The sequence below is a fragment of the Chelonoidis abingdonii genome, chromosome 1 (genome assembly GCF_003597395.2).
Source record: "Chelonoidis abingdonii isolate Lonesome George chromosome 1, CheloAbing_2.0, whole genome shotgun sequence".
NCBI lineage: Eukaryota > Metazoa > Chordata > Testudines > Testudinidae > Chelonoidis > Chelonoidis abingdonii.
The window spans coordinates 58,364,476-58,379,548 of NC_133769.1; the positions used below are offsets into that span (position 1 = coordinate 58,364,476).

Genomic DNA, 15,073 nt, shown 5'->3' on the forward strand with positions numbered 1-15,073 from the left:
GCAACCCCCTACTCTTCCAGAGCCTAGGGATCCAGAGGGAGAAACAGCCTGATGCTGGGTCCTGGGCCTGTGTGGAGTTTCCTGCATGACCCCTCCTTCAATCAGGGTATGCTGGGAACTGCAGCTGCCCAAACCCCTCCAGTTCTGGCCCCCCTTTCCCTGGCAGTGTTTTCTATTTGTGAGCTGGACCCAGCCGGGTCCAGAGGCCCCTAGTGGCGGATAGCAGCTCTACAGCCCATTTCTGTGGGGATGAGGAAAGGAAATTCTATGCAGAACATTAATTTTTGTGCAAATTCTGCATTTTGCAGTGGCACAGAATTTCCCCAGGAGAGTTATATGCACACACAGTGATACTACACCAAGTAAAATTGTTCTCTCAGTTTTGGTCTACACCATTTTCTAAGCAACATGACTGCAGAGATTTTAAAATATACTTTTCCATTTTATCATCTATACACTTGCTGAAAGAGGACTGTTAGCATGACAAGCCCTAAGTACAATTCCACTCCTGAAAGAAGAAACACTGATTTTACAAAGATACCTGGTTTTACAGAGATTTTACCCCCTGGAACAAAGCTGAAAGTCTTGTTTCAATGCAAAAATTTAAGACATATCTTGAACACAGCACTCAGACACTGAACTGCTAATGCTTGTGACACTGCAACAGCCAAGTTGCCCTTAAAGTATTTCCAAACCAACTAGAAAAAAAGTCTCAATTAGTTTTTGAATGGAGTAACATCAGTTGTTTTTCAAAAGTGGCCAGTGGCAGAACATGGCAATTATTAAGTGAGCCATCCCTTGTCATCCAGTCCTAGCTTCTGGCAGTCAGAGGTTTAGGGATACCTAGGGCATGGGATTGCAACCCTCCCCATTTTGGCTAATAGTCATTGACAGACCTATCCTTCATTAACTTATTTCTTTTTTGAACCCAGTTATAGTTTTGGCCTTCACAACATCCCTTGGCAACAAATTTCACATGTTGACTGGTTGTTGTGTGAAGTACTTATGTTTGTTTTAAACCTGCTGCCTATTAAGTTAATTGGATGACCCCGTGTTCTTACTTTGGGCAGGGGTCAAATAATAATTCTTTATTCACTTTCTCCACATCCATCATGATTTTATAGACTGCTATCATATTCCCCATTAGTCATCTCTTTTCTAAGATGAACAGTCTGTCTTTTTAATGTCTCTTCAGATGGAAACTGAGCATTTTTGTTGCCTTCTCTGTGCCTTTTCCAATGTGTTTTTTGAGACAAGGTGACCAGAACTGCACACAGTATTCAAGGTGTGGGCATACCATGAATTTATATAGTGGCATTATGATATTTCATCTTATCTATCCCTTTCCTAATAGTGCCTAACATAGTTAGCTTTTTTGACTGCTGCTGCCTATTGAGTGAATAGAGTGGTAACAGCATGTATAGTTGGGATTATGTTTTCTAATATGCATTACTTTGCACTTATCAACATTAACTTTCATCTGCCTTTTTGTCATCTAGTGACATCCCTTTGTAACTCTTCAGTTAGCTTTGGACTCAACTATCTTGAGTAATTTAGTATCATCTGCAGACTTTGCTATCTTACTGTTTACCAGTCTTTCCAGATCATTTATGAATGTTGAACAGCACAGCTCCTTGCAGGACCTTGCTATTTACCACATTCCATTGTGAAAACTGATCATTTATTCCTACTCTGTTTCCTGTCTTTTAATCACTTACTGATCCATGAGAGGACTTTCCTTCTCATTCTATGGCTGCTTACTGTGCTTAAGAGCCTTTGGCGTGGGACCCTGTCAAAAGTTTTTTGACAGTCCAAGTTCATTGTAGCCACCAGATAACTTTTGTATACATGCTTGTTGACACCTTCAGAGAATAGTTCTATTAGATTGAGGCGTGATTTCTCTTTACAAAAGTTCTTTACAGGAGTTTCAACAAATTTGCATAGAACTGAAGTTAGGCTTACTGGCCTGTAATTGCCAGTACATTCCTACAGCTAGACCAGGAGTCAGCAACCTTTCAGAAGTGGTGTGTCGAGTTTTCATTTATTCTAATTTAAGGTTTTGCGTGCCAGTAATATATTTGAATGTTTTTAGAAGGTCTCTTTCTATAAGTCTATAATATATAACTAAACTGTTGTTGTATGTAAAGTAAATAAGGTTTTTAAAATGTTTAAGAAGCTTCATTTAAAATGAAATTAAAATGTAGAGCCCCCAGGACTGGGGGCCAGGACCCAGGCAGTGTGAGTGCCACTGAAAATCAGCTCGTGTGCCATAGGTTGCCTACCCCTGAGCTAGACTCTTAAAGCATAGAATTTCTCTTCATCGAGATTCTATGGTACAGTTTGAGTCATTTAAGATTTTTACTAAATTTAACTATATTTTTCCACATATAGTGCTACTTCCCCACCACCATGACCTACTCCGTCATTCCTATGTATTTTGTAGCTCTGTTAGTGTCTTTTTGTTTCATTCTGCAAAAGATTTAAACCAAAAATGTTCACTGCTTGCAGTGTGGTAGTCTTAGACTCATGCAACACAAATGGTTGCCTAGATGACCACCCTAGCATACTCCTAATTGTCAAATAATTTGCTTAACTGATTTGAAAATCAACATTCTTCCATATCCTCAGAAGTACAAGACTGGTTCTAGTTTTCAACATGCCACATTTTTAGCAGCATTAGGAACACCTGCCCTATTTTATTGTTTAGGTGGTCAAACCCAGAGGCATTGGTATTTTATGTATAATGTTTTTTAATTAATATTTTACTAGCAAATTTCAGTATTCACAGATAGCTTTCTTTGACAGGGTAACAAACCTGATTCTCTAATTCTATCAGGTTGGTTTGACATGATTTGTTTTTGACAAATACTTATCACCTTATTATCGTCTAGATGTTTGTAAATTGATTGCTTAATTATTTGCTCCATTATCTTTCCGGGTACAGAAGTTAAGCTAACTGATCTGTAATTCCCTGGGTTGTCTTTATTTCCCTTTTTACAGATGGGCACTATATTTGCCCTTTTCTAGTCTTCTGGAATCTCTCCTATCTTTCATGACTTTTCAAAAATAATTGCAAATGGCCCAGATATCTCCTCAATCAGCTCTTTGAGTATTCTAGGATGCATTTCATCAGGCCCTGGTGACTTGAAGACATCTAATTTGCCCATGTAATTTTTAACATGTTCTTTCCCTATTTTAGCCTCTTCTGATCCTACCTCATTTTCACTGGCATTCACTATGTTAGACATCCATTCACCACCAACCTTGGTGAAAACTGAAACAAAAAAGTCATTAAGCACTTCTACCATTTCCACATTTTCTGTTATTTCCCCCACTCCCTCTCATTGAGTAACAGGCCTACCCTGTCCTTGGTCTTTCTCTTGCTTCTAAGGTATTTGTAGAATGTTTTCCTGTTACCCTTTTATGTTTCATGTAACAACAAAAACAAAAACTTCTGCCTGTGTTTAAGGCATGCAGCATTGTAAGAGGTATATATATGTTTATTATAACTAAATCAAAATTGCTCTTGATATACACGCTAGCTGAAGGGCAGAAATTGAGATTTCCTACATACAGTACATTTAAAATTCACTGATGGAAAGAAGCAGCTTTTAAAAAAGTTTTGTGCCAATCCTGTTCCATACACAACCCCAACATTAACTGTTCTCTAATGCAGGGCAATAACAAAGGTTTTAAAAAAAATCCACAGAAGTTGCATATTTGTTGTACTAATATATTCCAGGTTTGTGTGGTTTTTTACATTTATACAGTTTACATTTTGCTTGACCCATAAACAAACATTTGTAAGATTACAACGGCCATAGTTTAGAGAGCATTTACACAGCCCTGCCATGCATACAGAGCTTTTAATAGCTAGAAGAGAAAATTAAGCTTTGGCTCACTAAGTAATAAAATTTTGAATGTTTCTAAATGTAAACCCTTGACTAAAATACAAACAATCTTTTCATCCATAATGTTGCTGTTAAAACACTTAATAAATCTAGTTTTGTATTATAACAAACTTCTTGGAATTCAGGGATATAAAAATAATCAGTTTTTAAATCTTAACTGTACAATATGTACATTAATATTTTCACTATTAAATTATGAATACATTTTAGTCTATGGAATACTACATTATAAATATCAATGTGTTTTCAATTTCTAATTGCAGCTAATAATACATTTAAAATCTGGACTAATGAGTTCCAAAAGATACAATACGGTCCTAATCCTTTCAACCCTTTTGCAAGTATTCTTCTTTTAAGTCAATGAAACGACTTCATGTAAAGAAGTTACTTGCATGTGTAAAGGTTTCCAGTGTTAGGATACTGTGTTTCTCTCCCCCCCCCCCCCCCCCCCTTTTTAAAAAAAAAAAAAAAAAAAAAAAAAGAGGTTTTTAAGGAAAACCATACTTTGTATTAAAACGTTAATTATAGCTACGTGCATGTCCTACAGTGAAACAATGCCAGTCCAGTTCTAAACCAGCTGTACCTTGGATTACGTTAGTTAATAAAAAATTGCATTGAAAGGGTGCCTGGAATTCTTAATCTTTTAAAGAAGTCTGGGCCATTTACTGCTTCTGTACGATAGGACAATGGCCGCAGATATTTGAAATGTCATTTTCTGATCTGCCTCTTTTTACTGGAGGTTCCGTTCCTTTAAAGAGCTGGCGCACACACAATTGAAGAATGGGAAAGCTGCAGATCACAGTTCAATAAAATAAAAGCAATAGGTTAAAACTCCAGTTTGATGTGCAAAGAAAGGCAAGCCAGGCTGTGATTGTTCTAATGGAGGTTGCAGGAAAGGAACACACCACAGAACCCTTCCTTTTCCTCTCAAAAGGTAAAAACAAAGATATTGTGGCCATCCGAATACGTAAAGCAACAGTGAACAAGCATTTTTTTTTTATCTTCAGTTCACTCTTATTGTACCCTCTCATATATGTTTAAACAGGAATGAATTTCCAAAACAATGTTTATGTCTACACAAAGTCTGTATGAAAGACTGTAGTAAGGAAGTAAAGCTGCGATGTTTTGATAACCACAGTATATATTATGAAAACCTGGCAATATCTGATAATTGGAAGAAATGACATGTCTGAATGTTAGTTTTACACTGTAAACATCAGTAAGGTTATCATTTACAGATTATAGCTACAAAGTTTATATGAATGTGTCTTCTCAGCTGTTAGTCTTAATGGGTTAAGAAATTATGCAGTTTTTGCCTTTTTGTCCTTTTTTCTTCTTTGATTTGGTTGTCCTTTGCCCAAACTGAGAACTGGCGAGTGCAGTGCTTGGACTGGAAAGGTCATCTGTATAGTATGGGTATCTCAGTGATCGTGGCTGTGGAATTGGCTGTCCAAGAAAATATCCTTCCTCTTCAGAATCAGACGATGATGATGATGATGAAGAAGTTGAACACCAAGAGTCTTCTTCCTCACCATACAGTCCAAAAAATTTATCAACTGCCTGGTTCCGCAGTGCATAATCAGACATAGCATGGGCATACTGTCCATAGAGTTCTGTGTTTTGAATGTATGCTTGAACCTCATGAGGGCTTTTATTTTGGATAAATTTGCCATAATCCTGAGGTGAGTAAAATTGAAGTCTTTCTTTTGGTGAACATCTTCTTTCTGTAGTTAAATGAAGTGTATTATCTGAACGAGACTTCCTACTTCTCCTGCGACGATGCTGATGCCGATTCCCACGTTCTTCAAAATGAAAAACACGCCTACGAGTCCTTTCACTCATTGGAGGTTGGCGAATTTCAACACTCTCATAATCCCCATTGTCAATAACATCATCTGAAAACTTTACTTGTTGTGGTCTAGACTGGGATTTGGATCTTCTAAGTACAGGCATGTGTGCTGGCTTTTCTTCTGACAACACTTTTTCTTGACATAACTCTGAGCTTAAACTCTTTAAAGACTCTGCACTCCGATGGAGCATTGAAGAATTTAGAGTTCCCATATTGCTCATTTTCTCACAGTCCTCTGCCTCCAGCTCCTGGAAAGTTTGCAAAGAATAAAAAGATGGCCTTGATTTGCTTTCTTCATCCACTGAGGCCCCTAAGGAGGAAGAAAAAAAAACAAAAAAAACAGTTAACTGTAATCTGTGAATTTGTAATGAAGTGTGTTGACTCAAAATATTAAACTTCTAATAAAGGTTTATGGAGTAAACATGACTTATCACTGATTCTTTGTGACTTTGCCTTAAAGATGAACTTAAAAGTAAAAAAAAAGTTCTTGTGCCAATTTGTTTCTTTGAGATATATAAAGACAGCCTGAAAAGTCTTTTTTTAAATTATTTACATTAGCAATTCAGGTCTTAACTATGATTAGTAGAAAACTAGTGACATTAGGACATCAAGAGTGAAAGGAATTTTTAATTAGTCTGTTCAAAACATCTATTGAACTCCAATGCCTAATAAACACTTAAAAAAAAAAAAGTCTGTTAAAGATTCAGCATCCCACACCACCTGTTTAGGGTTGACAATACACATTCCATGTTTCCAGGAATTCCTTCAACAAAGTCGTCAGGGAATACCATATGTGACAATCTGGATATTTTGAAGGTAAAACAGATTGCAATCGGTGGGCAGAATGGCCTTGTGTTTACAGTGTAAAAGTAACATTCAGAAATGGCCTTTTTAAAAAAGGCCATCATCCATTCAAACATTCTCAATACATATAAAAGCAAAACATGAAATAAACCCATTTAAAAATATTATTTGCAGTTAACCTTTAATACCATCATTATAGACTGAAAAGTGTTTTTTTATATTTTTCTTTAGTGTTATGAATTTGTTAAATATTGATACAAAAATTATTTGAATTGGTAGGTTGTGTACCTAGTAAGTATAGAGTGAAAAACAGTTCCTCCAGCAAAAGCTGATGACAGCTTTAACACCTCAAGTGGTCTGTGTCTCTCTTGTGACTAAAAGGAGGAAATAACATAGCCAGATCCTGCCCTCAGATACCTATGTATCTCTTTCTTAAGGGGACGTTGGAGGTGTGTACTTCAATTAAAAAAAAGATAGTTAAGGGTCAAATTCTTCCCTGAAGTCTTCACAGACATTACTAAAGAATTCCGAATTAGTAAAAAAAAACAAAAAACAAAAAAAAACCCACACACTTAGGAAAATGTTTACTTTTCCCTATAATCAATTACCTGTGATGTTAGACAAAGCCAAGGAATCCATTGAATCTCGAACGCTTTGCTCTTGTTGTTTCAGATCAGACAAACATTCCAAGGAACCTTCATACCACTGTGTCTGGTCATGTTTGTATCCTGAAGCCACATGTTCCATATCTAACTCTTGAATTTTTCTACTACTGGCAGGGCCTGGATGGCTGCCATATGCAGAATCCCCTAAACCATCTTGTGACTGGGCCCAATACATGTCTACCTGATATTTTTTACTTGCCAGGCTTTGATTATTTTTTTTCAAATCTGATTTGCTTTTAACATGATCAGAAATCCAGTGTTCATTTGATGTAACATCTACTTCAGCAGGCTGCTGAAAGAGGCCTTTATCACCAAATTTTAGGAGGAGTTGAGTCATGTAGTCTTCATGCTCAGCCCACTCGTCAGGGTCTTCGGTCACTTCCTGCTCTGCTCTTCCTTTCCAAAAATCTTCATTCACAAAGCCTGCTCCTTGCCTTGAAAGGCTTAAGTCATCCATCTTGCGAGAAAGAGTATCATCAGCATTGCTAGAAAGACCAGGGAATTTGTAATTCAGTGCTGGTGACAGTAGAAGAGACTGTCTGCACTGGTCAGCTGATCGGCTGCTCTTTCCCATACGAACACTTCTTCTGGAGTCTCTTGATCGTGCAGACTGAAATGCAGAATCAGATGAGTCAGAGGCATGAACGTCTTCTCCCAAACTACAAGTTTTTGAACAGTAAATTTGTCCTTGCTTGGGAAGAAAAGGACAACCCAGCAGAGAAGCCTTGCACTGAGCACAAGAAAAACAAGTCTCCGTGGCATGCCAGTGCTGTCCATCATAGGTCATCTGAGCATGGTCAACACCTAGTAAAGAGAGTCAAAGAGGGATCGTTTAGTTTATGACTAAAATAGTATAAGAAGTTACACATTCACAAGCCAAAAAAGCTTCAGGTTTTGCATTACATTTATTAAATAAAATACTCACCACCCTTGTGAAATGTTAATACTTAAGAAGGATATATTTACCTATGTGTTCTCCACAGGTCTCACAGTACTCAGCATAAAGAGATTCAAAACACCCACAGCAGAATGGACGTCCATCCTTCATAATGTATCTCTGTCCACCAAGGATAGTTTCACACTCAAGGCAACAAAAATGCTTCATATGCCAATGGCGACCCTCAGCTTCTGTGCACTCATCAGCAAAGATGATCTTAAAAAATAAAAGTAAATTTTTAGGCAGGCATTAATAATGTTTGTTGGATTTATGAAAACTGCATGTAAAAAAGGAACTTTATTCCTTTGGTACAGTTAACAGACCACCGATTACATTTAAAGAACTACATACTAATTCAGCAGTACTGTCAATCTGAAGTATTAACTGATCAGTTTCAATAGTTAAAAATACAAGATTACCTGTAGCAGCATAGCTAAGACAGAAGGCTGTCACATTTGCTAAGTAAAATGAATATATATTTTTGAAAAGTAACTAAAACTAGTGCATAAGACAGATGTTTCCAAGTATTTGAGGTATGACTGATAAGGTCAGCAATAAGAAAACTATTATTCTGGAATGTGTACAAGTTTTCCTTGTAACTCAGTCTTTAGGTTTCAATTCTAATCTCAGATACACAGCTGTGTATCACACTTGTCCAGTATCTGATTTTACAAGATCTGTTTGGAGACTGGAGAGGTTGTTCACATCTACATATATGATATTAGAATACAGTCTTTGTTGCCAAAGGGTACATACTAGTATTCAAAAGTTGTTTGTTTAATTGAGCATGGGACATGACAATTTTATCCTATTAATGGTGGGTTCTGTGGAAACATGGGTTTAATACAAAAGTGTTATTTACCTCATCACATGCTGAGCAACGAGGTTTGAGAAGTTCAGCATGGTGTCTACCACAGTGAATTTTTCCATCTTGGTAGAAGTAGATTAGGTCAACAAGAAGCTCATTACATGTAGAGCACACAAAACATGATGGATGCCAGTACACTCCAGGTCCAGCTCTTGAAGCAAACACTGCAACTTCACCTCCATTTACTTTTGTACCACACTAGAAACAACCAAAAAAAGTTAATAAGTTTCCACTGCAGGAATACCAGCCTTTAGTGTTATTTTAGTTAAATGAAAACACCAAGCCCAATACATTGTTAAAGTTCTTATTCCATTTTATATAGCAAAAGGGGCAATTCTAATAATCCTGGATTGTACACAATTCTGATGCAGAAGTAAATTTTACTCATATGCACTTACTTAGTGTTTTTAATACACTTAAATCTTCTATGTATTAAATAGGTATGGATTTAGTACAACAGCCAGATGGCTACAAATTGACTTATTGTCTACTCTGAAAATTGTTTGGTATATCCACACCATGTGAAAGAATTAATTCTAACTTTTTTAAAAATAAACCATTATCTTCTCTCTTCTTATGTGGAATTTTATCAGTATTACTGAGTACAAGCACAGACAGACAAGAGCCTATATGTAGCATCAACAAACGTATACGGTCTACAGTGTTGGTACAGCTAGTTTCATTGCTATTGCCACAAGGTTACCTGTTCACAGACTGCATGCATTACTGCTCTTGAGAGCAGTTTAATAGTTCCTCGTCCCAATGCCTCCTTCTTACGCTGAGTGCTAAACATTTGTAGTTCCTTCTTTTCTTCTTCACTTAAAGATTGACAATATCTCACCTTCAGCAGGAGAGAGAGTACATGCTTTAGACACCAAGCTACTGGTTGGTTATTTCGCAGTAGTAACTAAAATATATGTGATAAAATATCAACATCCCTGTTCAACATCTTCCTAAGATTTCCCACATGCTTTATACTTCCTACAATATATATTTTAACTCTTCCACATGTTACAACACCAGATATGCAAAGAGAAAGTTTATGTGAATTCTTTGTTAAAGTATTATAAGCAAATCAAAAGTGTGCTAAACTATTGCTATCTAAAAATAGAATTGCTGCCAAATTAAATTTGTTAGTGTGTTTGGATGTATGGTTTGGGATTTGCAGATAACCAAACAAACAATGTATACTGCAGTATGCACAAGAACTTAAGCACCGACTCCTTTTTACAAAAGTATTTGTTACTTCCACTTCTACCCTATAATACACAGAATCGTGTCTAGGCTTCAAACCTTTTACTGCCACAAAGCCTCCTTTCTATTACACTGTGTAGGTTCCTGGTAATTGGTGGGTGGTTGCAAACACTGTAAAACCAACTTGTGTTAAGTTTATTGCACTGACTGCCCACACAAGAGAAAGCAATGGCCTCCTAGACAGCTCTTATCTGAATACAACCGAAATGAACAGCTAAACCAGGGGTCGGCAACCTTTCAGAAGTGGTGTGCCTAGTCGTCATTTATTCACTCTGATTTAAGGTTTCGCATGCCAGTAATATATGTTAACATTTTTAAAAGGTCTCTTTCTCTAAGTCTATAATATACAACTAAACTATTGTTGTATGTAAAGTAAATAAGATTTTTAAAATGTTTAAGAAGCTTCATTTAAAATTAAATTAAAATGCAGAGCCCTCCGGACCAGTGGCCACGACCCAGGCAGTGAGAGTGCCACTGGAAATCAGCTCGCATGCAGCCTTCGGCGCCAGTGCCATAGGTTTCCTACCCCTAAGCTAAACAATGGATTTGACAACGTACACACTGTGCTATCTTTATGGGTTAGATGTATTGCATGTGACATTTTAGACTTGTAATATGTCCACAGGAAGATCATTCTTCCTTCTTAAAAAGAAGCATATAGTTAATGGATACATGGCACATAGTTACCTCATTATCATGGGGTGGCAACTGGTACAGAAGCTGTTTAATTCTATGTTTTTCTCCAGGGCTGTTAATGTAAGGGACCTTCTCCTCCGGCAAACAGGCAAAGTATAGCTGTACCTGAATAGGAGGTATTAAGAATTAAGACCAGAGGGGTACACATGACCCAAACGTTGTAAATGTCCTTCAACCAGTGCCTTATCTTAAGTCTAGTTTACAAAGGAACTAAGATATGCTACATTAGATCTGTGACAGCATTTGCATTCCTCTAGGTAATATGAAGACCAGATGAGCTAACACAGCAGAACCAGATTGTCTCTGCTACAACTAGCGCCCAGCTGCTGAATTACTTTTCTGGAATGCAATTTGCAGTGACAATTACGGGTATCATAAATTATGCACATTTAATGCTATCATTATTTCCACCCCCTTTAGGGTTGGTAATCAAGCCTGTTGAAATTCCAAATTTCCCTCTGCAGTTTACCACACAATATGTGATGCTGTACTAAAAACAACTACTACATAAACAAATTTAATTTGCTCTGTGCATTTTACACATTGCTGAGACAAAAGCTGTTTTGTAATCTTCTGCTGATCAGGTTCTTCAAAAGCATCAGCTTTCATTGCTACCATGTGAGCTTTTGGTAAGAAGCTAAAATCATTCTCTTGGGGGGAGGAGGAGGTTGGCTCCAGCCACATTTCAACCAGATGCAAGGTCACTTTGAAATTTTCATAGGGTTTTTCGTTTGATCGGGAAACCAAAACACACTATGCCTTCTTGAAAGTCTTCTCAAGCTTGTCTTTATTTCATCTTATCGGTAGAAACTTATGACAGGAAAACTGTAAAGAATGCTATGACAAAGCCCAATGGCAAAAAATATTTTTGTGGAACAGCTACAGATTTATTATTTTTCCTGTACAGTTTCCAGCTTGTCATAAGGCCTGAGGCTGTAAATAAGAGCTGATTGTTGCAGACAATATTACCTGCTATCTGTATTTAACTGATGCTTTGGTCAATCACTTACTAGGCATTTTAGTTAAGACAAATGAAAAAAGAATCATTTCTTCCTCAATCAAGTTAAGTGGAAAAAGTAGTACAAATCACTGTAAGGTTTTGACACAGAACTGAACATCAATGAGTTTCAATTAAGTCCACTAACCAACAGACTTCCTTTGTAAGGAACAAATCAGAACATGCAGTAAAAAGGAAACTTCTAGGGTTAATTTGCTCTATGCCCATGTCTCACATAATACTAATCAAAATGCCACTGATGTCGTCATCTGTATGAAAATATCTTTAAGCCTGTGGTACCTAGAATGAGTGATTTCTGCTGCATTTCCCTTAAGAATGTAAAGTAGCTGTCCCTCAAGTAATTTAACTCTAGTGTATTTAGTTTGTGATAAAAGGATCTTCCTTAAAGATGGTGCATCATATATGGATTTTGTTGGCTTGTTATTCTTAATTTAATCATGAAGAGAAAGTCTCTGGAACACAAAAAGTAGATCTTTTGCTCCTGCATACATCGGCAGACCACCTGAACTAGAGATGCTCAGCTCCCTTGACATGTTACACATAGTCTAGTAGTCACCCTACCCATTTATACAGGAACAACAGAACTCAATGCTGGTCAAACACCTTATGAATCATCTGTACCACATCCTGCAGTACTGTTGCTGGATCTTCTTTTTAGCTAGAAGTTTATTTAAGAACCTATTTTTGAACATTTGATCAACATAGCAACTTGCTCCCTTTAGCAGTTAGTGTCATTGTTCTATTTCCATTGCCATTATTTTCTTATACTTAGAAAGGTTTCATTTTCAGTTTTAGGCAGTTTAGTTGAGGAAAAACAACCATCCAAAACAAAAAATGGAACAGTCCTAAACTCTTCTCCCCTCCAACTGTAAAAGTCAACTCCGGAATGCATGCAAGAGAGAAATCATTGCGTGAATAAGTGGCTATACGTACAGTTCAACAATTTTAAAGCAGCACCAGAAATAGTTTTATTTAAAAACATCATATTTAAAGAAACATCCCATTTCACACGTCAAATATTTACTATATTATTTCTATTATAAAAGGGTCCAGTGATCATTTTTCTTTTAATATAGGCTCCCCAATAACCGAAGCTCTTTAATCTCTCTCTCCATTAAGATAAGTCATTAGAAAAAAAAATCTGCTAAAGCACACTTAACTTACGTCTTATTAGGAAGCTATACAATAAGTCTTTCATCAGTGGCAACACATGATATTTAGTACGAGATGAAATTATAGCTATTTTGATTAATTTTAAAAATAAGAGTCTCAGTTCCTACCTGTTCTGGTCTAAGACCTGGTGGAACCCAGGTATATTCTTCCAAGGCACAGCCAGAGTCATCATCGGATGTTGAGCTTCGTTGACACCCAAAGGTAAGATTGTTAACTTTTGGCTCCATCTCCAAAGGCATAGTGTAGTATGCAGTGTCAGCTATTCAGTTGCAGTTCATCAAGAAACTGTTCTGAAAAGATGAGATTACAAGAGTTAACGAAACAGGAAAAGCCTCATGGAAGTGATCTTGGAGTAGGGGTAGAAGGGCATCAAACAAGTTAAATATTTGAAATAGTATTGTGGCAAAGTGATTGCTATAAAATACATCATTAAGGGGAGATGCTTCTATTGATACGTCACTGGGCATTTAGATTATATGCATAGCATGAAATACTGATCTTTAGTAAAATTGATTAGTGTCTTGGCAGGACAATCATCCTGACCACCTGGGATTAAGAAGACATTTCCTCCAACAGTATAACATTGCATGATTAAGCTGTATTTACATTCAGAATTTCAGGCAATTCTCTTATCATTGGCCTAAGTGCTGATGCAACTCCACTGATGCTAGATCATGCATAGAAAGTTTTACCAGCATGGTACGTAAACCCTTTCAAATCACGTCTAAACATGACAGCAGTTTAATACTTGTGGTTGGACACATTACCAGTCCCACCATTGCCAATATCAATGAAGTTGTATCAGTGCTAGATGAAGGACTTAAATTCTCATGGTAGACAATGCTGTAGGTACAGTATCTGAGTTTTATCTCCTTCAAGCATCCAGCGCAAATGGCGGTAGACATTTAATTACTATGTATATTTTTTTTTAAGATACACATTTATTGTAAGCCATTGTTGAGCTAGTCCATACCTTCCCACCCTCACAAAAAGATTAAACTGACGATTCCATTTTGCTATTGCTACAATACTAAAAGGTTCCACAAAAAAAATCATGACTAATGAAGTTTACACATGCCTTGAGAATTTATCCACTAAGTTTAGCCTACTGCTAGTTAGAATAACAAAAAGTTATAAAACCTTAAAAACATTGTTTTTTAGAGATGCCAACAGACTTATTGCAGTGCACAGCAGCACTGTAATAAAGATTGCTTACATCATAACTCATTATTCTAAGTACAACAGTAGATCTCCTACCCAAGCCACTGTAAGAACTGCATATTTTCACAAAGCATGTTGGATGTTAAATAAATCCCTAAAATTTTATTTCAGCGTTTGTTGAAGTGGTAAACTTAATAAATCTAAATAAATTAAAACTAAAATTAAGTTACACCAGTGCATATTATAAAGAAAGGTAAATGTTAACATGTAGAGGTTTTCCTTCATTTACTATTTTGTGCAGTATTTTAAAACAGCATGGATGCCAGAAGGCAGACCTTAGCCCAACCAACCACTAAATTTGACTTTACTTCACCATTGACAAAAGTAAAGATGACCTCATTTCCTTTTCTACTGTTCAGAGTTTGTGACCTTTTAAATAAATCATTTTAAAACAGGTGCAGCTCATTCATGTCTTCAATGTAAAAAAAAATCTTTATGAACATCAGTTCATTCATTCAATCCTCAGTTACTAGTGTTAATAAAAGTCATGAGCAATTTAGTGTGGATATTATATTGTCTTGAATATTACTGTTGCTAAAACAAGTAACAAAACAGTGATCATCTACTGATAATTTATAAAAATGATCAGTAGGCAGATCTCTTAAGTTCACTTTGGGTATCTAAAATACATAGATAAACATCTTATCTATAAACTAATTTCCTTTGAAAGCAGATAC

The 15,073-nt window shown here is 36.5% G+C and overlaps 1 protein-coding gene across 6 annotated transcripts in view; it reads right to left on the minus strand.

Annotated features, from left to right (window-relative positions):
- Positions 1–4,388: 4,388 nt before the first annotated feature.
- Positions 4,389–15,073, minus strand: part of PRICKLE1 (prickle planar cell polarity protein 1) — a 113,287-nt gene continuing 102,602 nt past the window's right edge. For 5 of the 6 annotated variants that reach the window (XM_032804593.2, XM_032804597.2, XM_032804594.2 and 2 more), the window contains 7 exons: positions 13,283–13,465; positions 10,976–11,089; positions 9,738–9,875; positions 9,029–9,232; positions 8,196–8,382; positions 7,173–8,033; positions 4,389–6,070 (listed from right to left, as the gene is read on the minus strand). In XM_032804593.2, coding sequence (XP_032660484.1) covers positions 5,205–6,070; positions 7,173–8,033; positions 8,196–8,382; positions 9,029–9,232; positions 9,738–9,875; positions 10,976–11,089; positions 13,283–13,414 — 2,502 coding nt within the window. In that variant the 5' untranslated portion in view covers positions 13,415–13,465 and the 3' untranslated portion in view covers positions 4,389–5,204. The remainder of the gene's footprint in view (positions 6,071–7,172; positions 8,034–8,195; positions 8,383–9,028; positions 9,233–9,737; positions 9,876–10,975; positions 11,090–13,282; positions 13,466–15,073) is intronic. The other variant, XM_032804601.2, reaches the window with a different exon arrangement.